The sequence below is a fragment of the Ambystoma mexicanum genome, chromosome 4q, assembly GCF_040938575.1.
Source record: "Ambystoma mexicanum isolate Mex_15411 chromosome 4q, UKY_AmexF1_1, whole genome shotgun sequence".
Taxonomy (NCBI): domain Eukaryota; kingdom Metazoa; phylum Chordata; class Amphibia; order Caudata; family Ambystomatidae; genus Ambystoma; species Ambystoma mexicanum.
The window spans coordinates 91,949,535-91,972,274 of record NC_090928.1 but is presented as its reverse complement, the minus strand read 5'-3'; the positions used below and the strand labels follow the sequence as shown (position 1 = coordinate 91,972,274).

Sequence of the window (22,740 nt, the reverse complement as noted above, 5' to 3'; positions counted from 1 at the left end):
CCCTTCCCTCACAGTTTAATTGCTCTACTTACTGTTTTGTTAGTTTAATTCATAATTGTAAATTGCTTCTACTGTTATAATGTTATATGTATACATATGTTAAAATGTAAAGCGTTTTGGATTAAAGCGCAATATAAACACAATAAATACAAATACAAATACAAATACACTTTCCTTATGGCTAGGACCTATACCGTCTTTAACCCGCCTCCTACCAAAACACTTCCAGGGACGTTGATAAGGGATTTGCTTCTGAGACCGTCTCACATACCTTTGGCGGACATCTTGAAATGGCTTGATCGTCCCTTTGATGGATGGACAAACCACAGTGCGGTTCCATCTATCAAAGGGAACATTATCTTACAATGAAACAAAATACGTTTAGCACGTGGCAAAAGGAGTCGGGTGCTGATTGGAGTAGCAGCCCTGGACCTGCACTGAGGCCTTAGGCTCATGCTAACGGGCTATTACTGCCCAAGCCTGACTCAGAACATAGTGTTTAATGATACAGTGTGTCATTCTCTCAAAAAGCAATCTATCAGAAGGACCACAAGTTTCAGCAGAACCAATTTAGTTGAAAAAGTTCTACAAGGTGTCTCTCCTGCTTCTCATCTCGACCCTCATAATAGAGACATTACTTACACCATCTGTTTACAAAACTCCAGATGTAATTTATTTATTTCAACAGCTTCGTATCACACACTGGGATGTATGAAGCGTGCACCACCATAAAATGTTAAATCAATTTGATACTATTACACGTACATCTTTTCAGACAACACAGTTTCTGTCACAACCTGCCTTTTGTACTCTTTACCTGGTCACAGGATTTTAACCTAACCAATCACCAACACATAAGTCATTACCTCCAAACTCAGCATCACATTTAATAAATATAGGCCTCTTAAATCTTATATTAGCCTCGGTCTTTATAAGAAATCCACTATCTCGCTCAACAAGCATATTATGTACATATTTCCTATAAGTGGCACATATTGCGCCATTACTATCCGACAGCCCCCTGATTTCTATCTCTATATAAACTCTAACTGAGACGGCGGTGTGTCCCTATTTTAAACAATAGTCCATCTTGAACAAATCCATCCTGCTGCCAGCGCGACTCTACTTTGAAACACTTGCCTAAAAAACCTAACCGACCCCACAGCATCATTCACAATGGGACTAATCGCGCAACAAAACACTTACAATACATTTTGTTTACGTAATACATGAACAGTCAGAACCTTTGCACACAAAGAAAATACTAGATCACTAGAAATATGTTATCAAAGCAAAAACATATTTTGGAGCAAAACGTGAAATTCTGGGCAACGTCACACCCAGCATCCAATCAACTGCTTTCTGAGCCATACATCTTCACTTCCATTCCTTGCAAGAATCCCACCAGCTGACCACGTGACCTTTACTAGTCTAAAGGCAATGACATTTATGCAGCCACTGTGTCCCTTATCGTTAAAATCACTATCCAGTCCCCCTTCTCACAGTCCATTTTCCCTGACTGTTTAAAACACTGTAATAAAACACACCTACAGGCCTAACGACACGTGCAAATATCATGCAAAATAAAATAAAAACTTAATTTTAACTGAAGTCATTGAAAGGGAATGAGCACTCTATGTTTAGTCCCCAATAAATCATAGTATTTCCTGGATGGCTGAAAGTTTAGTTTTCTTCCAGAGAGAATCACCAATGCAACCATTTGAGGCGAAAGCAATTTCTCACTGTTGCTAATAAGGATAACTTGCACACGTGTGACGACTGGTCCTCTCCTCATTCGACTGGTCCTCTCCTCATTCGACTGGTCCTCTCCTAATTGGTGGCAACATATATCCGATCTCCCACACATTTAGGATGCCACTTGGGTTTCATCCCAGTGCTACGGTTCCAATTCTTCCCTTTAAGCTGCCTTTCCTAAGCCTGTCACTACTCGTTTGCAGATGTTCACGTCTAAGCCGCTCATTGTGTCGCAACGTTGCGTTCTGGCCCTAATGACAGTCACTCTGACTACCGGGTCATTCTGACGTAGGAGGACCCGGTAAATCCTCCTTGCAGGAACCATTCCCCATTCCCATTTGAGCCCCCATAGGGCTCAATGGGAATGGGGAGGGAGGTAACAACGGGCACATTACAAGTGTTCCGTTGTTACCTCCCTCTTCCCGTCGCAGGACCCGGAAAAGACGTCTGGTTTTACCAGACGTCTGATCCGGGTCCCGCAAAGGGAACCTCGTAATCAGGACTGACAGAATGAAGGGGGCCGGTCCCGTACTGGCCCCCTTCATTCGGTCAGCGCCAGGGTTGTAATGAGGCCCATAAGTGTCACTTTTGGCCCCACTCTTAATAGCAACATAACAGTTAACTCACTGAGCAGTAAAAGCGACTATAATTATGAGGTAATCATCTTTTAAGAAAATAGCAACCATTCCTCTAGCTTAATAAAAGAGCAGCCACTGCCAGAGTACCCTTATCTGTGCCAAGGTTGACCATTAGAACATCCTATACCCAGTTCTTCCAAGAAATGTATTCTCCAGACCACAGAAGGTACAAAGGGTATTAACTATGAATTAAATCCTCCACATCCCAGTAGTCTTACAGCAACTCCAGTGGCTTCCCATAGAATCCATGGTTACGTTCAGTAATGCTACTTAAATTAACAATGGCCTAAGGAACTCATGGTGGCAACAGTAAAGACAGACACAAGTTATCACAGTTCAAGGCTGTTTATTAAACTGTATAAAAGGGTGAAAAAAACACCTAATCTAAACCTAAATCTAAGATGGGAGCAAGCTATGACCATCAAATGATAATAAGGCAGTCCTAGTGGCGTCTTGACAAATAAGAAAGGCCTATACTAAAAAAAACAATTGCCAATCCTTACCGCTAAGTTACAAAAGAGTGTGAGATAGTGTTCACAAGAAAAGAAAGAAGTGTTCACAAATGATAAATCAGGATGTTATAGCCGGGGTCTCCCTTCCCCACATTTATAGCACATGACAAGACGGGACCCTTGAGCACAGCACACTCCTGGGCTTCCCCAGCACAAGGGTACAGTTCCTTTCAGTAATCTGTATCTATGCTGGGTGATGACTCTTCACCCTTGGATCTGCCTCTTCCAGGCTCAGACCCTTCTTGAATGTTAGACTCCCTCCATCGGGTTCACTACAGCCTTTTACTCAGAATATTTCACTTGTTATATTCACTACTATCTATGTCTTTTTAAACATTTTTTCACTGTGGACATCCCTCAGCCGGGTTCACTATTGTCAACACAATGTCCACAGCGTTCTCCAGCATGGGGTCTGGCATGGATTCACTTGCTCATGAATATTCCCCGTCGTCAGGCTGGGAATCCTCAGTAAAGAAAAAATCAGTATCAGTTTCGTTTCTGATCTGTCTTTCGTAGTAGTAACCAATCACTGAACTCTGCGTCATACTGACCACAGCCAATGACTGCCCTCTACCTAAGCCCCGCCTCTGGCAGCCATCTTCAGATTTTTACCGCACGTTCAAATGTTGGGAGTCCTCGTACTTAGCTCTCGAGCTTTTACTGCGTGTTTCGCGCTTTTTCAGGTGAATTTTCACATTTTTTCGGTTAATCGAGCCTCAAGCTCCACCGTTTCTACTCCCGTTAACGGCTACCCGTTACGGGATTTTCCTACGCCCCTCAAGGGTGAAGATTTCGTCGAATCAACTTCTTGGAGGATTCCAGAAGATTCGCGGCCTACTTCGAGATGGCCCAGGACGCGAGTTCGTCGCCCAGACCCAAGCTGTTTCGCAGCTGCCCTGGATGCGGGCTGCAGAATGTGTTTAAGGAAGACGAACATTCGCGATGCCTCTACTGTCTTCATGGGGACAAGACTCATGTAGAGAAGGACTGCCAGTTCTGCAAGAACTTGTCGGAGCGGACCATGAGGGACCGTCGATCCCGTCTCGCCAGCTGGTTGGAGAAGGGCTCAACGGGTGAGAAGAAGAAGAAAGGGTCCGAGCGGGCTTCTAAGTCCTGTGCGGGCGCCCCGGCGACGGGGGCCCAACACCAGGCCAAGCGCCGCGAGTCCGCTGGCTCCGGGAGCGCCGAAAGGTCAGGCTCTTCGGTCGCCAGGCAGGGCGCACCTTCCCCGGCACCGTCAACCACAAGCCAGCGCTCCGGTTCGGGGAAGAGGAAGTCCGAGACCCCGGGTAAGCTTCGGGAGAAGCCCCGTCCGATCTCGGAAGAGGGGGAGCGAGGCATCGCCCCTCCCCCAAAGGAGAAGGCCCGGGACGCACCTAAGGTGGTGAAGGCCCCTACCCAGCAGGCAAAGGCCTCTATCGAGGCGATCGCGGCGACTCTGGCTAAGCCGGCAGAGACCCCGCCAGCGGAGACTGCCTCCGGGACTAGAGTTTCCCTGCCGCCAAGGAGGGAATCCTCTTTTCAGCCCATCGTCGTGGCCACCATGATGGAAGAAGCGAGGGTGGGCACGGTAGCCTCCTCGAGCTCGGAGTCAGCCTCGGAGGAGGAACTGACCGAGGCCGTGAGGCACCTCGAAGTCCATATCGAGAAGGTTCGATCCCGTAAGGAAGATCCTCGGGAGATAACCGAGGAAGACGACGATGGCGAGGGAGAGCAGCCTTCCCTTAAGGCGCAGCCGGAACCTAGGCCTCAGAATGGCTCGGCGGCCATTTTGTCTGCGATCCAGTCCTTATGCTCTGATATAAGGACTAGATTCCCACGGCCCAGGCCGGAGGACCCGCAACCTGGCCCGTCGGGAAGTCCTCAGAACAAACGACAGAGGACCCAACCCTCTCCTCCACTCGTCCCCGTAAGGCCTAAAGTTCCCTCCTCATCCTCCCACGAGTCGGGAGATGAAGGTGCGATGGGCTCGACGACGGGTTCTGAGGGCGACGGCGACGACGACGGAACGGATCTCCCGTCTCCCGTCGCACGGGCCTCGCTGCCCGACAAGATTGGCTCATTCCACGCCATGATCGCCAGGGCGTCCGAATTGTTCCAGCTCTGCCCGGAGGAGCAGAAAAAGGAAGGTTTCCTCTATCAGCGCCGGGAGGCCAAGAGGAAGACTGTCATCGTGGTGCCTCTAATCGATGACATCTGGGAGGAAGGCCTGTCGGTTCTCAAGAACCCCTCCACGGCACCAGCCAAACGGGACCGGTACGAGAAGAAGTACCGGGTCCCCAAAACCACCCCCCTGTGCCTCAGGGCCCAGCCAACGCCAGACTCGGTCGTCTCAGCGGCGCCGAAGAAGAAAGCGGCGGGGTCAGGAGCCTCCGCGTCGAATTCCCCGCCGGACGGCGAGGGAAAGAAGTTGGACGCCATGGGGCGGCGGGTCATTTCGTCGGCGGCGACGAAGATCAAAGCGGCCAACGCCCTGGCGATCGTGGCCCGTTACGACAAGGAGCTCTGGTTTAAGCTGGCCCCCATATTGGACTTCCTGCCGGACGACAAGAGGTCCGAGGCCCTGGAAATACTTCAGGAAGGCGAGGTGGCGTCGGACCACGCCATAACGGTGGCAACCAATATTGCCGATACCGGGTTCCGCCAGCTGGGCAACGGTGTTTGCCTACGACGACGGGGTTGGCTCCGTGCGACCGACTTCCGTCAGGACGTCCAGACCAGGGTGTTGGACATGCCGTTCGACGGCAGCAACTTGTTCGGGAAGGCGGTGGATGAATCCCTCCAAGCCATAAAAACGGACATGGAGACGGCCTGCGCCCTAGGAGCCCTTCAGCAACGACGGCCCTTTCGGAGCTCTGGGGGCAGACAGGGTGCCTCCAAGGGTTCCAGCGGTGGATCGTCGTCCTACCGCCAGGCGGCACGCTCCTCGTCTCAGGAGGCCTACAGGGGTCGCGGCAAGCAGGGAGCGCCTCGCCGCCGTCGGCAAGGTGGCCAGGGCGACAAGGCCACCACCTCCAAGCAGGACTGAACCGGCCGTGGTCTCGGGCCCCCACCGAAGCACCCCGGTGGGAGGCCGGCTGACTAATTTTGTCAGCGTGTGGAAGTCCATCTCCACTGACCGTTGGGTGCTGGATACCCTGGCAAGAGGACACTCTATCGAATTCCTGAAGAAGTGCCCTCACGTTCCACCTGTGGCCAGGAAGGAAAATCACGTCCCGCAACTGCTGTTGGAAGTACGGGCGATGCTCAGGAAAGGCGCCATCGAGCTTGTCCCGAAGAGGCTCCGGTGCTCCGGGGTGTACTCAAGGTACTTCCTCGTCAGGAAGAAGACGGGCGGCTGGCGCCCCATCCTGGACCTTCGTCGTTTGAACAAATACATCAGGTCACAAAAGTTCAGGATGGTCACCCTCCAGCATGTACTGGGACAGCTGGAGGAAGGCGACTTTCTATCGTCGTTGGACCTGGAGGATGCATACTTCCACGTTCCCATCCTCAAAAGTCACCGAAAGTTCCTCAGGTTCGTCGTTCAGGGACGCCACTACCAATTCAGAGCACTGCCGTTCGGATTGAAGTCGGCCCCCAGGGTCTTTACCAAGTGCCTAGCACCTGTGGCGGCGCGGCTGCGCCTACAGGGGATTCACGTCTACCCCTACCTGGACGACTGGCTCATCCGCTCAAGGACGAGGGAACTCGCCGTCGAACACACTGCGAGGACCGTCCAGCTACTGACAGACCTGGGATTCGCCATAAACTACCCAAAGTCCCACCTGGTGCCGTCGCAGGTGGCCCTGTTTCTGGGAGCGAAGCTCGATACAGTGAGGCGCCTGGCGGCCCCGTCGGAAGAACGGACGAAGACCATTCTAGGCAAAGTGCAGCGCCTGCTAGCCACGGACGTGGCCAGGGTGAGGTCCATCAAGTCCCTCCTGGGGATGATGTCCTCTTGCATCTACCTGGTGCGCCACTGCAGACTACGGTTGCGCCCTCTTCAAGAATTTCTCGACGCCCGTTGGATGCAGGCGACGGGCACCTTCGAAGACCGGGTCCCCCTCAACGAGGTGTTCCGGTGGGCGATTCAGTGGTGGGGCGTTCGAGCGCACCTCACGGCGGGCAAGGACTTTCAGACGCCGGCGTACCAGGAGACGGTGACGACGGACGCCTCCCTGGAAGGTTGGGGCGCCCACACCAGAGATCTCCACGCAAGAGGCCTCTGGCTCCCGAAGGAGAAGCTCCTGCACATCAACATCCTGGAACTCCGAGCCGTGTTCTGGGCTCTCAAATCGTTCCTCCTGTCGCTCAAGGGCAAGGTGGTGCGGATCTTCACGGACAACACCGTGACAATGTTTTACATACGGAAGCAGGGAGGCACCAGATCCCCAGCCCTATCCAAGGAGGCACAGGATCTGTAGCACTGGGCGGTCGCCCAGGGGATGTTCCTGGTTCCCTTCCACCTGGCAGGAGAAAGAAACACCATCGCCGACTCGCTCAGCAGGGAACTGCGCGCGTGTCACGAGTGGGAACTGCGCCAGGATCAGGTGGATCAACTCTTCCGACGATGGGGCAAACCCCAAATCGACCTGTTCGCAACTTTGACGAACTCGAAGTGCAAGAGGTTTGCCAGCAGGTTTCCCCAGCCGAGAAGCATGGGCGATGCGTTCTCGTTCCCCTGGGACGGCCTATACCTGTATGCGTTCCCTCCGTTGCCGTTGCTGCTTCGACTCATCAGCCAGCTCAAGAGGTCCCGGTTCAGGATGATCCTCGTCGCACCGGCGTGGCCGAGGCAGATCTGGTTCCTGGACCTTCTGGACTTGTCAAAGTCCCCTCCCATCAAGCTGTCGGCGGACGCGGAACTTCTCTCCAGAGAAGGAGGCGCCATCTTCCACCACGACCCGGCGTCGCTGAACCTGCAGGCTTGGCTCCTGCAGCGCTAGAGTTTGGGGGCTACAATATACCGGCCGATTGCAGAGAGGTTCTTGCAAAGGCCAGGGCGTCCTCGACTCTCAAATGCTACGGTCATAAGTGGAAGAGGTTCTCTATCTGGTGCCGAGCACAGAAGATCAACCCCCTACGGATTACGGCCCCTCAAGTGCTGCCGTACCTGCTATCGCTGGCAAAGGCTGGGCTAGCCCATGCCTCCATTAAGATTCATCTGGCGGCGATCTCCAGATATACCAGAACCACAGGACGTGCGTCCCTGTGGTCCCATCGACTGGTAAAAGAGTTTATGAAAGGACTGTTCCGGTCGTTCCCGCCGGTGAGGGCCCTGGCCCCGGCGTGGGAACTTAACGTGGTGCTGACCAGGCTCATAGGGCCCCCATTCGAGCCGATGCACTCCGCACCGATGAAGTTTGTGTCGTGGAAGAATGAATTCCTGGTGGCCATTACCTCCGCACGATGAGTGGGAGAGATCCAGGCCCTATCCTGCAAAGCACCGTACTTGACTTTCCATGCCTCGAGGGTGGTGCTTAGGAAGCACCCCTCCTTTATGCCCAAGGTGCCATCGGACTTCCATCTTAACGAGCCCTTGGTGTTACCTGTTTTCTTCCCGTCTCCTTCTTCGCCGGCCGAGAGGACTTTGCTGGATGTGGCTAGAGTGCTGAAGTTCTACGTGGACCGCACGAAGAGTTTCCAGAGGACATCACAGCTGTTCGTGAACTTTGGACCTGTGAATCAAGGGAAGGCTCTCTCGAAGTCTTCTATTTCCAGATGGCTCTCCGGCTGCATCATGCACTGCCACCGGTTGGCTAACCGACCGCTGCCAGGCCGTCCGAGAGCCCATTCGACCAGAGCGATCGCTGCTACTACGGCGTTCTTATCTGGTGTGCCCCTGCTGGACATCTGCAGGGCTGCTACGTGGAGGTCGACGCACACCTTCACGAGATTCTACTGCGTCGATCGGGATTCCAGGGAGGAGTCTAGGGTCGGCCAAGCAGTGCTGCGCAACCTGTTCGCTTAAGGTGAGCCTGGTGAGGAGGTAAGAGATGCTTAATGTTGAGTTTTTTGTATTGCTTAATGTTGAGCCTTTTGCCACCCCCCGTGGTTGTGCATGTATGTATTGCTATTTATTCTTAAATTCATGAGCATGTGAATCCATGCCAGACCCCATGCTGGAGAAGGAACAAGTTACTTACCTGTAACTGTTGTTCTCCAGCATGGGTCTGGCATGGATTCACATACGAACCCTCCCGCCTACCCCTCTGCGGCTCTTCACTTGGTCATACTGCCACTTCACGTGCTACCAAATCTGAAGATGGCTGCCAGAGGCGGGGCTTAGGTAGAGGGCAGTCATTGGCTGTGGTCAGTATGACGCAGAGATCAGTGATTGGTTACTACTACGAAAGACAGATCAGAAACGAAACTGATACTGATTTTTTCTTTACCGAGGATTCCCAGCCTGACGACGGGGAATATTCAGGAGCATGTGAATCCATGCCAGACCCATGCTGGAGAACAACAGTTACAGGTAAGTAACTTGTTCCTTATCGCACCTTATCCCGTTTTGCAGGCGTCCTTCAGCCGGGTTCACATTTGCCAGTTACACATTCACCTTGCTTCACACAATGCAGGATTTACTTACCTTGGCTGTCCTCTTGCGTCGGCTCTCCTAGGGCCTCCTTGATCTGTAGTTTTAACAAACAGGCACCGGCCAGGTTCTTTCGAATGAGCGCCCATGTGGCGCCAGACCACTCTGCAGCTGGTCTCACCCTGGGTTGTTTAACAGTCCTGTAACACACAAAGGCTTTGATCTTTGATTCACATTATGTTGCCATTTGCAACCTTCGCTCAACACAGTTCTGTTTGCTATCGACTCCCTCTCGGACTCACCGGCTGTGATGAACCGCTTGGTATTTCTTGTCTCTGGAGTCAAGGACGCTACCACAGTACCAAGCGTCTCTCCCTGACTTGGTTTTCAGTGTAGGAGGGATTTGTGCACCATTGACATCTGCTACACCACACATTAGCTGTTGTTCTCGGCCTTATGAATCCTTTCACAGAGGCTTTGCAGGTCTGGGTTGAAAAGGGCAAGGGCACTTCCCTCCTTGTCGTCTTTTCGGTTCTCACTGTCTTTCTCCTCCTCTTGAACTGATGTCCTGGAATAGATGCCTCGTTGTGCGGTCTGCCTTGCTCAGATTGTGCTCTCATGCCCCATCTTTTATCCCTGTGGGGAAGGGAAAGGGCCGTCAGGTGTGTGTGGTTATTGTCAATTGCCTGACTCTGCCTGACCCTTGTGTTGGGACATGTCAGGTAAATGGCCATGGTGTTAGGCTGTTGTCTTTCGTGGTGTAAGAAAGTGTCTGTGTCGGAAACTGGGGGTAATAAAACTTCTAAATATCCTATGGGGTAGGATGGGGAAAAGGTGTTATAAGGAAGGGGGTACCGTGTCTCACCCGTCAGTGTCCCACTTCCACTCCCCGAGAACCCCCATCCAAGTGATCCTCCCGCACTAATCCACCCCCAGGAACTGTATCCAATAGCGATGGCCGTGTCCTGGCCACCTGGATGACAGATCCCCAGGGACTACCGGTCCCTCTTGACACAAGCACCCAAACACCAAAGAAACACTTCCACCCTAACATTAATGTATAAATCAAAATAATATATTGTAATAACTCCTCCATGGAAGAAAGTTTCATGTGGTGGCTCCATGTGTGCTGCAATATGGAACCCTGACACAACTGGCATGAAAAGATGGAAACTGTTTTGTAAATAAGTCAATACTAGTCTCTCCTGGTGCTCCTGAACCACCTTACTGGCCCGTTTGTCTGCAATTGTATCTGCTTCGTAGTCAGTAGCTTGGAAACACATTCATGTTTTAACATTTCAAAAATTCAAACAAGGCATCTATCTCCAAATACATATTTTATATTCAGACTTCGTTTTCTGGTTCGCCTTGCAATTTAATCATGTTGTCATTAATTTGACCACCCTTTTTTGAAAGTGACATTTCACCATGTTCCTTTTTATCAAAATGTTTGCAGACATATTAAACTGGGTTCCTAGGGAGAATGCCTTCTTCTATCAGCAAGTCCAAGCGGCTGGCTTCTCTGAGGATTTTTGGGATTCTGAGCCAATTAATGGCTACACAGGCGTAAATCTCTTAGGTACATTCATTGAAATTGTTCCTCTTACATTCTACAAAACGTAAATTACAATAAACTGTGTATAAATAGCTACAGTGCAAACAGACTTTATGTGCTGCTGAATCTAGCCCCATAGAGGACACGTGATTAAATTAATTGCAAAATTCAGAACACACAGGCAGCAAATTCGGCGAATCCTTACGATAATTGGGGTAGTCTGAAATGTTTTTTTAATGGCAGGTCACACAAATAGGATCATTTTAGCAGCTGTTAATACTTGAAAAATAAATGTTTCGTAATTATTTAATAGGCACAAGCTCGGCTTCAGAGGGAATGTATGTACTGATGCTCTTTTGTGTTTGTCTCATTGTATTACTGAGCCCCCTCTCAAGCAATCCAATTTTTGGTCTATGCAGATGCCCCCAGGGTTGTCCAACTCCAGGCCTCCATGGCCGGAACCGGCAGACCATGCATGGCTGATGACATCCAGTACAGTGAATTGCTCTACGGGTTCGTTGTTTTGCACACATTGCGAATTTGGCGTGGTGTAAACCGAATTCAACAATAGAAAATGTTTAAAAACTCATGCAGTGACGAGGCCATGTCCTTGCATGCCCTTGACACACAACAGATGCACATTGGCACTGGCATTAGGAAACTAAACATACGCGTGTGTGCACACATATGAGCAACATGAAATAGATAGATCAATTGAATTGCCCATGGCGTCCCTTTCCTCCAAAATAAATTGTGGCGAGGCAGGTTCAGTTTGAGGGTCCAGCCTAAAATTTGGGGTGGAAATAAAGAAAAGAAACATGACCTGTTTACATCACAGCGTTTTCTTTAAAATGTGTCGAAGCTAACTGTTAGGGAACAGCACTCTTCCTTCGAGACAGGAGAGCCAATCATTATGTGGGTATAAACATAGGCAATCTAGCGTCCATTTTAGGAAATCTGCTTATCAGTAAGTAGTATCTCATGCATGTGATTTACAATATTGCGCTGAGTAAAATCAGCATTATGCATCAAATCATTTATGTTTTTCTTTATGCTCATAGGATATCTACCAAGCGAGAGCTAGACATTCTCATTTCCGTTTTGCAAATTTCCAGTTATTTGATTAAAGTTATGTTACGTTAAAGGTACTTATACCGTGCACTGTCACCACTTGCGTGGTTCCTTGGCCCTCTGGCGGATCTGCAAAGCAAGAGGGTAGGGGGTAAGTTAGCAGGACTCAGCGTGAAAAGGAGCAAGAGAGCTGTGATGTGCTGCTGGCAGCTTCAGTTCGGTTGACACCGTTTGCTGAGCGTAGGTGTGTTTTTCGGTTTGGTAGCCGTCATGTGTTGTTGTGCGTGGCTATGTGTGGTTTGTTTCGTAGTTGTGGTGTAGTGAAGTGCGTGAGGTTTTTTTTGTTGTTGAGGTATGGTTGTGTGTTTAGTTCAGCGTTTGAGAGGTGTATGCAGAAGGGTGAGTTTTTTTAGCAGGGGTAGTTAGTGGCGGTGCTTTATCCTACACTGTCTCTTTTGATTGACTGTTGCACATATCCCTTCCCCTATTGTGTATTCTGGTGGCCTACACGTGCCCCTCCTACGTTGTGTGCAGATGAGTGGGTCCACAAGGGGCTATATCTGCCCCTCTACAACATTTTGCTGTGCCGCAATTACCACCTGCTCGAGAGTGGGATGTGTTCCCCGTTCCCAATAGTCCATCGGTTCCAATCTGGCTGCCTAGAGGTCCAATTAAGTCAGACCCACCTCTCTCCCCTGTTTTCTGTTTGACCTTCAATAGGGAAGGATACACCTAGGTCTCCTTCCCATCCCGACTGCTCTCTTTTTCTCAGCACTTCATTCTGGGTTGGCATACTGAGAGCCAGGTTTTGAGATGTTTTCTGAATTTTAGGTGGTCATTCATTGTTCGTATTACTCTGAGGAGGGAGCTCCAAAGTTTTTCGGCTAAGCATTCACAATTCCTCTCAGTGATGTCAGTGTTTTTGGGAGAGAGAGCGAAAGAGAGAGAGAGAGGGAGAAAGAAAGAGAGAGAGAGAGAGAGAGAGAGAGAGAGATAGAGTGTGCGCGCGTGCACGCGCGTGCTATGCTAAGGCATCTTCTTAGAGTAAAACTCCATCAATACTTACACGTGTTAAGAATGGAACACATCCAAATCGACATGGTTGTTCACACATAGGAAGTATAAAATATATTTCACCCGATTTTGTGAACCAGCACTCTCGGAACAGGAATGATGACAAATTGATTTAGGGACCAAAGCCAACACTATTTCAGGTTGCTTCACTCTCATGACAATGAAAAGAGGTGTAAGAGTGTCATTTATATTTTAACTTGCAGATGGGAAAATATTACAGTGGGTGGGGTCTGGTGTGTATGTTTACATACGTTTTGCTTTCCTCTTTCATCTAGAGAATAGCAGTGTATCTCTGTGTTGCTCTATGTCACATGTTTGACTTCTGTAGTAGGTCACTGAAATCTCAATCACGTTTTACTGGTGAACTGAATGTCTCATATTTTGTAATTACCATTAGTTTACCAAAATATTGTTTTTTTACTATTTCGTTTTAAAACTGCTCACCCCACCGTCCTGTCTCTTACCGGGTCTCCCATTTTGCTAACAAAGGGGAAGGATACTCAATTTCCTTTAGGGCAACGAGTTTATTCCTCCTACCCAGGATGGGTCTTTCCAGTAGAGCCTAGGTGCATTGTGGTACCTGTAGCCTCTCTTGTTCACCTGTGCACTGGGCTGTCGCCTGGGATCCCTTCTCTGCCTCGGGGGGTCAGAGGAGTCTGGTGCATGCTGGTAGCTGTAGTCCTTTGCATCGAGCTGCTTGATTGTTCTGTTTTCCAGGCTTCTGGCACATCATCTGCAACATTAAAAGGGGAGTCATGTGAGGTCAGAGACTGATGGGCATGAGGTCAAGGAAAGAGGCACAAATATAAAAACAGTGCTCCATGCAGACTGGTGAGCCGGAGAGCCAGCGACGGGGGGGTCCCCTTCAACTCGCCCACACCACCTCTGGAGTAGGTCTGGTTGGCCAGGTTGAGAAGGGACCTTTGCCCACCCTTGACAGAGTCAGACCCATGACACCGTCACACTTTCTAGCAGTAGAAAAACTGTGTTTTGTACTTTTCTTGGTTTGTTTGCCACTTTTTGATGTTTTGCTATGACAAAACTTGCTGCATGCTTTCATGTACTTTGAAAATACTCGCAGGTACTCATTGTGTTAGATTCAGGTAGAAAGTGATGGCATTATTGAAACACAAAGAGTTGGTGGAAGTTCCTCTTGAAGAGGTGTTACGGGCTGACTTGTGAGAGATTGGTTACTACTCTCGACCTTAGCAGATAGTAACCTCCTTGTGGTCGAATGTGCGGTGGAGTGAGTAGAAGGCTGATTGATGTCAACAAGTACACCTGTAGTAAGAACGCCGTGATGGAGAATTTGGTGGGCATTAAATGTGAAAAATATGGGCCCGACTCATGGAATTTTTTGATCGGTTCAAAGTGACTTTGCACTGCTGAAAAGCGACTTTGCAATGCCGACACAAACCCTGATTCATGGAACTGTGTATTTGTGCAGCGCAAAGTCCGTACGGAGTCATTTTTGCAGTACAAAATGACTTTGCACTGACTGCACTGCAGAAATGCACGTTGCACAGTTCCCCGAATAAGGGTTTGTGTCGGCAGTGCAAAGTCACTTTTCAGAAGTGCAAAGTCACTTTGAATCATGCAAAATATTCCATGAATCTGGCCCTTAGTATTCACAAAACGGGTGAGTGAAGTAATTCCTTAGACGTTGGCATCTCCACAAGAGGTCATTTTGCACAACCATATTGGTTCTGCCTTTGTTACTTTTACTTTTTAATGTGCGTGATTTTCTGGTCTCCAAAACACATATGTCTGCCTAGTTGTGTTATTCATCAAGATGACACAACACGTGCAAGCATGGCCTTTGTGCCTTGTGCCTCGCGCTCTGTGGCCATAACAAGCCCACGCACACTACGTGCAGCTATTGCGTGACTCCCTGCACCAGAATAATACTAACTACAGAAACTCTCAAATCCCCAACTGTGGGCCGTGCTGAGTCCCCACCGCTGCTGTTGATCTGCTTCTCCCTCAGTAGTACATTGTGCAACTCTGGTCTGTTTTCCCCCATTTCTTTGTGGTGAGTTCATGTTTCTGGAATGAGGAAAGGAGACAGGACTTCCAGACGCGCTGTATATTTAGCAGAAAAGTTGTTTTGGCCGAGAAGCGAGCCCGGGCGCAGTTGTTTCTGATTAACAAAACACGACTTTGTCTGATACTTGCACAACAGCACTGCTTCCATCCTGGAAACCCAGAGACAGTTTGTAGCCGGCCCTGTGGGATGCGGGAACTGACCTATTGTCCTTTATCTGCTCTCCCCCTGCAGCATTTTCCGTGGAGGGATCTGGGATCAGCTTCGCAGACTTGTTCAGGCTCATCGCCTTCCACTGCATTAGTAGGTAAGATGCAAGGCCGCAAGCTGGGATGGCAACGACAAGCGCCTGGTTCTGTGCAGACTTTTGCCATAAAACTGTAGAAACTGCCTGCACCTGCACAGCAATGTAACCAAGCTGAACAACTTCTTGATGCTTATTGCGCCCTGATACCCTCGGGTCTGTCGCGCATTATAAATATTAAAACAAACAAAAAAAATAACGTAACAAAAAAAATAACGTTGCATTAATAACCGGCACTGCATTGCACAACTGTTCGTCTGGTGTGAGAGTCTGCCATTGGTATTAATGTATGAACCAGCTAGCTCTTATGTGTGTAGGACTAGCTAGGATATTTCTGACACGGGAACAGAGTGACACATATGTTTTGCTTCTGTATATCGGACCCACCATTTCACATTTAAATGAGTTACTGTTCCTACAGATATTAAAGGACCGCTCTGTTTTATAAGTCGATGGTAGGTGTAGGCCATGATTTCGGACAAGCTATAAATATGAGCTGTGCATAGAGCTGCTTTTAACTTTGTCACATCTGTACAATGTTACTGGGATTTGCATAGCGCACTGCAGCCAGTCCATTTGTCTGCTTTGTAAATTAAATATCCTCGTGCAAGTCTGTGATACATTACACATATAGTAGTATAGATGATTAACTTTCCATCCGTACCGCAGGACTAGACATGTCTGCCTCGCTGTTCATGCACCACGCGTCAGTACCCATCATGTTTATCACACTTTCATGGCCGGCCCTTTGATAGCAACAAATTGATAAGGTCCTTTACTAAGGAATGATGTTGCTGATGCCATAGCTAAGGGAATGACTATCATCTCAAAGTGTGCACCGCAGACCATTTGGAACTGGTGGGGCACTCTCTTTGCACCGTTCCCCACTCTTCTAAGAACCCCTAAATAACAGACAATCCGAAAGAGCGTCGAAAAACAAGAAGCATCAACATTACAAAGAAAATTCTCCAAATGTCACAAAGGTGCTCCCTAAAAGATTTTCCAGTAGCATTGTAGTTGCTATTTTTTTGAATTTGTGGGTAAAATTATTATTTTAAGATGTAAAATAGTAATGACCTTTTCCGATTTAGTTATTTTTGGACAAGTAAAAATATAATTTAGCTCAAAAAAGGATACCTTGTCATGATCCATACTTTTTTTTACCTAATGATTGCTGCAAAATACATGTTTATACTACCGCTCTGTTGGTACCTACGATCCTAATAGATCTGTGGAGCGGTGTGCCCATTGTTTCCTATTTTTTGTTGGGTGTGTGTTTACTCCCGATTTATTTTAGTTGGAAGTCTTTGCCTGTGTTTAGGGATTAAAGGTGGCTGGTATACCTATGATATGAAGGGCTGCTGCCGAGCCAAGAGCCCTCAATGCCAGTCTAACTACTTAATAGGGCGTTTGGCTCCACCACCACAGGCCTTAAAGTATTATACCATCTCTTTAGGACAAGGCTCTGCAACTTTTGGTTCTTCAGATGTTTTTGACTACAACTCCCATCAGCCCATGCCAGCATATTCAATGGGGAGGGATCATGAGAGTCAAAATCCAAAACATCTGCAAATCCTCAGGTTGCAGACCCGTGCTGTAGGATGTGAGTTTTGAAGATGTCTTCATTACTGGAGCGTTTAAAGCTTGCAACACCTACAAACTGATAAACGTCTGCCAATTTTTAAAGATTCAACTATCTTTGAATTCCCCTTCTTTTAACCCACTTAGATTATAGATACATCTAAAGCCCCCTGACCATGGCACTTACCACAGATGCCTCAGCTGCTCTCCTATTCGTGTGTTTCTATTCATGATATTATACTAATACATAAATAACATAAGGATTAATATTGACAGTGCCTACAAAGAGACAGGTTGAGGCCTAAATTGAGAAGGAGGAATTGCTGCTTGGCTTTGGTGAATCTACTTCACGTCATGCCTGATTTTACATACTCTCTCCTCTACTTTTGCTGGGATACTTTAGGTTTCACAGGTCTATAGTGGGCCAGAATTAGCAGTGTGCAGCTCAGGGTTGTTCGTTGATTCCCACCAGGCAGATTTCATCGAAACCCCGGCGCCTGCGCTGCTGGGAATAATGCTTTCCTTTGTGGCACCCCTTTTCCTACAGTTCCCTAATGCGGGGCACAGCCCTGCTACCCCCTTTCCCTCCCTGCCGCTCCTGCCCCATGCCCAAACGTGTATCAGCAGGGGACAACCTCTCAACCCCTGTAATCCTATTGCCCCAACCCACCTCCCATTCCTAACAACATACATGCACACAGGCACCTCACGCACACACACATACATACACCCCAATGACACCTCTAACCCTGCTCAAAACCCCTCCTTACCGCTCACTCCGCCGCCTCTTCCTGATTGCAGCATGTGCAGTAAGCGCATTCTCAGTTCCCCGACAGGGCGCCGTTCGATGAAAGTGGCCTGCCGGGGACCTTTTCCATGAACTCGGCCAGTTCGCAGCTCAGCATATTTGTCTTTGCGTTTGCTAGTCTTGGAAGTGATTTCAGTCTGTGGCCATCACTAGATGTTTCATGTTTGTAATTATTCGACGATTGGGTTAGGATGTCCCCAACACCAAAATTGTCGCTTTGCAGTCTCCAAAATGTTATTGAGAGCCTATGGTACCAGATCACCCAGTTATGCTCTTCTCGCAGGCCCTACCTGAAGCTTCAGTCATTGGGCCTTTCTGGGCACCAGCCAGGGCATATTGTTTCTTAAACCCACAGACAATGCTAAAAGAAACTCATATAGAACATCTCTCATTTTGTCTTGATATATTTGTAAGCATTTTCTATTTAATGATACGAAAAACAGGTTCCATGTTTTTGAGTGTTCTGACCTGCATGGTTTCTTTCACTTTGCTCCTTAACCCATTTTTGGAAAGAATCGTAAATGTTCAGGCAAACACATTGCATGTACTTGCTCAAAGATTATTTCTAGATTAGGTCTTCTGTACACGTAGACATTTGAGGCAAACGCACGCACATTGCTTCTATGGTGTCAGGGGACAGTGAACTAGGTTCATTTAAAAAGGATATTTTAGGGTAAGATGCTTAACGGAAGTTCTGATGGACTCCCCGGCACAGATCTGACATATATATATATAGATGTGACCATATCAGTGATTGGATACACTTGTTTGGAGAACTCTTAGAGTGCAGTCGGTTGTGCTTTCTGTACCCTCAAACCATATACCCTCAAGGAGAACATTGCTTCCCTTGCTCCTTCCCTGCCTGATTTCTGTAACCACTCCTTTGCCACAAACCCCTTCCGTCTTCCTCTCAAGCACTCCCTTGTGAATCCCCTCCTTAAAAGGCCCTCTTCTGTTCCCTTCTGCCCTGCCAACTATCGACCTATCTCCATCACCCCCTTCCTGGCAAATTCCTGGAGAAGCTGGCCATCACCCAACTGACCCAAAACACCGAATCTGCCGGTTGTCTGCACGACCACCAGTATGGCTTCAAAGCTGCAAGAGACATGGAAACTGCTCTACTGAGCACCTGTGATGACTTGCTCTCTAATATCGGCCCTAACTCTCCATCTGTTGTTATCCTCCTGGATCTTTCCTCTGCCTTCGATATTGTGAATCATGCCACCCTGAAGAATCAGCTCCATGACATCCGGGGCATCATGGGCCTGGCACTGGACTCTCCTTCCTCTCCGACCGAACTTCCCAGGTTCAACTTGGCCTTTTCTCTCCACTATCACACTCTCAACCTGTTGCATCCCTCAAGGCTCTATCCTCTCACTGTGGCCTTTCAACATCTACCTGGCCCACCTGATCTCTTCTCTCTCTTCTCACTTCGAGTGTTATGCAGACGACCCACACAGCTCTCTTTCAAACTTCCCTCCGCTTCCTCCTCCTCCTAGTCTCTCATCCCTGACTGTCAAACTGCTATTCAGTCATGGTGTGCTGCCAATGATCTCTGCCTTAATGCCAATAAGACTGAGATCCTTTTCACTGGGACCACTGCTCCCACCTTCCCTCACTCCCTCTAGCAGCCCTCTATGGGTCCCCTCCCCTCACACTCTTGTGAGGCAAAACACCTTGGTGTTACCTTTAATTCCTCTCTCTCCTAACATCGCAGACCTTGTCAAGAAGGCCCACTATCAGCTGCACCTCCTCAGAAGTATTCTCCCTTTCCACACCTTCCCTCAGAAACTCAATGTCTCCAGAGTTCTGGGTCTCTCTGGGCTTGACTACTCTACCAGCCTCTTCCTCAATCTTCCTACTCATACGTCTCGCCCCCTTTCCTCCATCTGTGTGGGCGACCCCCAACACGGGGAAGATACCGGAACCACTTTCAGCGGAGAAATTGAGCTTCCCCTTTAAATATAGTATAGCGCTGGGGCACTGCCTCGTGTGTGGGAATGCCCCACTGAGGCCCTGCCCTCCGGCAGCACACCTCAGTCCCTTTTTCCTCATGGACGGTGTCGGGCCTGGCAGCCAGCGCAGAGACTTTTGTAGCTTTACGCTTGCTCCCTGTTTTTTTTCCAAATTCTTATTTCACTTCCCTTCGGTGCCTCGCCTCCCCCGGCGCATGTCGAGCGCTTTAGGATTCACAAGATGTGCCTCATGCGGCCGCTCATTCCCAGCCTTGGACCCGCAAGTACTCCGTCTTGAGTGTTTGGGGCCCGACCACTGCTGGGACTCATATTCGTCCTGCAGCGTTCTCGGTCACAGGGCATTGAAGAATTGTTTGTCCCGGTGGAGGGAGATCTTCCACACTTCTCCTCCACCCCACTTTAAGGACTTCGTCTCCAGGACCTCTTGTAAAGACAAGGTAGGCCCTCTGTTCAGCATGGCTCCACAGCATGAAAACTCTTTCCCAGGGTTCCCACTGTTCGGGGTTCCTCAGATTCAGGTTCTGGCAGGCCTGAGGCATCTATGGCTACAGCTCCCAAGCTGACGGGCCCAGGGGGTCTTCCGGGTGTTCCGGGAGAGACCTGAGGCTGTCCTGGCTACCAGCTCCCAAGCTGAGGGTCTCAGGGGCCCTATCAGGCTGTCCGCGTAAGGGGCGATCAAGTTCAGCCTCTCCTATTACCCCAGGGGCTAAGGGAACGCCAAGTGCCACATCCAAGTGTCTGTCCTCGGCTAGATCCAGCACAGTTACCAGCACAGGTGCTGAGGGCATCCACCATCTCACTCCGAGATCATGAGTCAGGGCGTTACAACTACCGGCCTTCTGGCAGAGTGTTCAGTGACGACAAGAGTGATCTCTGAGGTTGACGCCTCTACTTCGGGTGCAAGACCCAAACCGTATCCTCTCCTGTCTGAGGTCTCTCTTGGCTCAGTGCCTCTGTTCTCTCCTGCCCAGGGTGTGGCGCAAGGCTTCAAAATGGCAGCGCGGCACGTGGCAGAGCCTGCCAGGCAGGCAGCCGTATTGGATCTAGCTCAGAGCCTGCCTGTGCTTTCGTCCATGGAATGGGCTTTGGTGGATGATCCCAGCACCGTTCCCGCTGGAAGCAGCATCAGATCCTACGGTGCAGGCTTTTGGTCCCCTCGGGTACATCTACCCATCATAGCCGTGTGGCTACACACACCAGGTGCCTCAGCACTTTGACCAGGTGCGGGGGCCCAGCACATCAGAGGGCCAGGCTCCTAGGGACTTGGCGGTTTGTGAGGACTGCTTCTTCGAGCACTTCCTCTTCCTCTTGTGTTCCCCTCAGTTGGAGGGGCTTCTGAAGGACATTATGAAGGAGGTGATCCCGCAGGTGGCGCCGCCCTGGCCCTCTCCTCTGGGTACACCTCCTGTTCCTCCTGTGCTCCCGGTGCCAATTTCTCCACCGGTTCAGGCCCTACCAGTAGTTCTGACCCCTCTACCTCCTCCTGTACCACTAACGCCTCCCCCTCAACAGCCGTTCGACCTGTCTGTGGCTCCAGACCTGGGGGGTACACCGCCGGCACCTGTGTCCCAGGGCCCGGATTCTCCTTGGTCTGTGAACAAGGGGGGTGTGGGTGATGATGACGATGATGACGATGACACCCTGGCCGATGAGCCCTCAGCATCCGTTAAGTTCTTTCATGACAATCTTCAGTGCCTGGCGGAGTTCTTGGAGGTCCAACTTCCTTAGGAAGCCCCCCATGAGTCGGATGTGCTAGGAGAGGTCTTGGGGAAACACACCACGATCAGGTCTGGCATCCCCCTCCAGAAGGATGTCCTGCAGGTGGCACAAAGGCTCTGGGAGAGGCTCAGAGCCAATGCCCAGATGAACAAGAAGTTGGACAGAAGGTTTAATGCCAATAAGACTGAGATCCTTTTCACTGGGACCACAGCTCCCACCTTCCCTCACTCCCTCTAGCTACCCTCTATGGGTCCCCTCCCTCACCCTCTTATGAGGCAAAACAACCTTGGTGTTATCTTTAATTCCTCTCTCTCCTAACATCGCAGACCTTGTCAAGAAGGCCCACTATCAGCTGCACCTCCTCAGAGGTATTCTCCCTTTCCACACCTTCCCTCGGAAACTCAATGTCTCCAGAGTTCTGGACCTCTCTGGGCTTGACTACTCTACCAGCCCCTTCCTCAATCTTCCTACTCATACGTCTCACCCTCTTTCCTCCATCTGTGTGGGCGACCCCCAACACGGGGAAGGTACCGGAACCATTTTCAGCGAAAAATTGAGCTTCCCCTTTAAATATAGTATAGCGCTGGGGCGCTGCCTCGTGTGTGGGAATGCCCCACTGAGGCCCTGCCCTCCGGCAGCTCACCTCAGTCCCTTTTTCCTCATAGACGGTGTCGGGCCTGGCAGCCAGCGCAGAGACTTTTGTAGCTTTACGCTTGCTCCCCGCTTTTTTTCCAAATTCTTATTTCACTTCCCTTTGGTGCCTCGCCTCCCCCGGCGCATGTCGAGCGCTTTAGGATTCACGAGATATGCCTCATGCAGCCGCTCATTCCCGGCCTTGGACCCGCAAGTATTCTGTCTTGAGTGTTTGGGGCCCGACCACTGCTGTGACTCATATTCGGCCTGCAGCGCTCTCGGTCACAGGGCATTGAAGAATTGTTTGTCGCAGTGGAGGGAGATCTTCCACACTTCTCCTCCACCCCACTTTAAGGACTTCATCTTCAGGACCTCTTGTAAAGACAATGTAGGCCCTCTGTTCAGCATGGCTCCACAGCATGGCAACTCTTTCCCAGGGTTCCCACTGTTTGGGGTTCCTCAGATTCAGGTTCTGGCAGGCCTGAGGCATCTATGGCTACAGCTCCCAAGCTGAGGGGCCCAGGGGCTCTTCCGGGCGTACCGGGGAGAG

At 49.8% G+C, this 22,740-nt stretch overlaps 1 protein-coding gene across 6 annotated transcripts in view; it reads left to right on the top strand.

Moving 5' to 3' along the window:
* Positions 1–22,740, top strand: part of RIN2 (Ras and Rab interactor 2) — a 1,069,632-nt gene that overhangs the window by 916,397 nt on the left and 130,495 nt on the right. For all 6 annotated transcript variants that reach the window (XM_069607527.1, XM_069607524.1, XM_069607525.1 and 3 more), the window contains one exon: positions 15,404–15,476. In XM_069607527.1, coding sequence (XP_069463628.1) covers positions 15,404–15,476 — 73 coding nt within the window. The remainder of the gene's footprint in view (positions 1–15,403; positions 15,477–22,740) is intronic.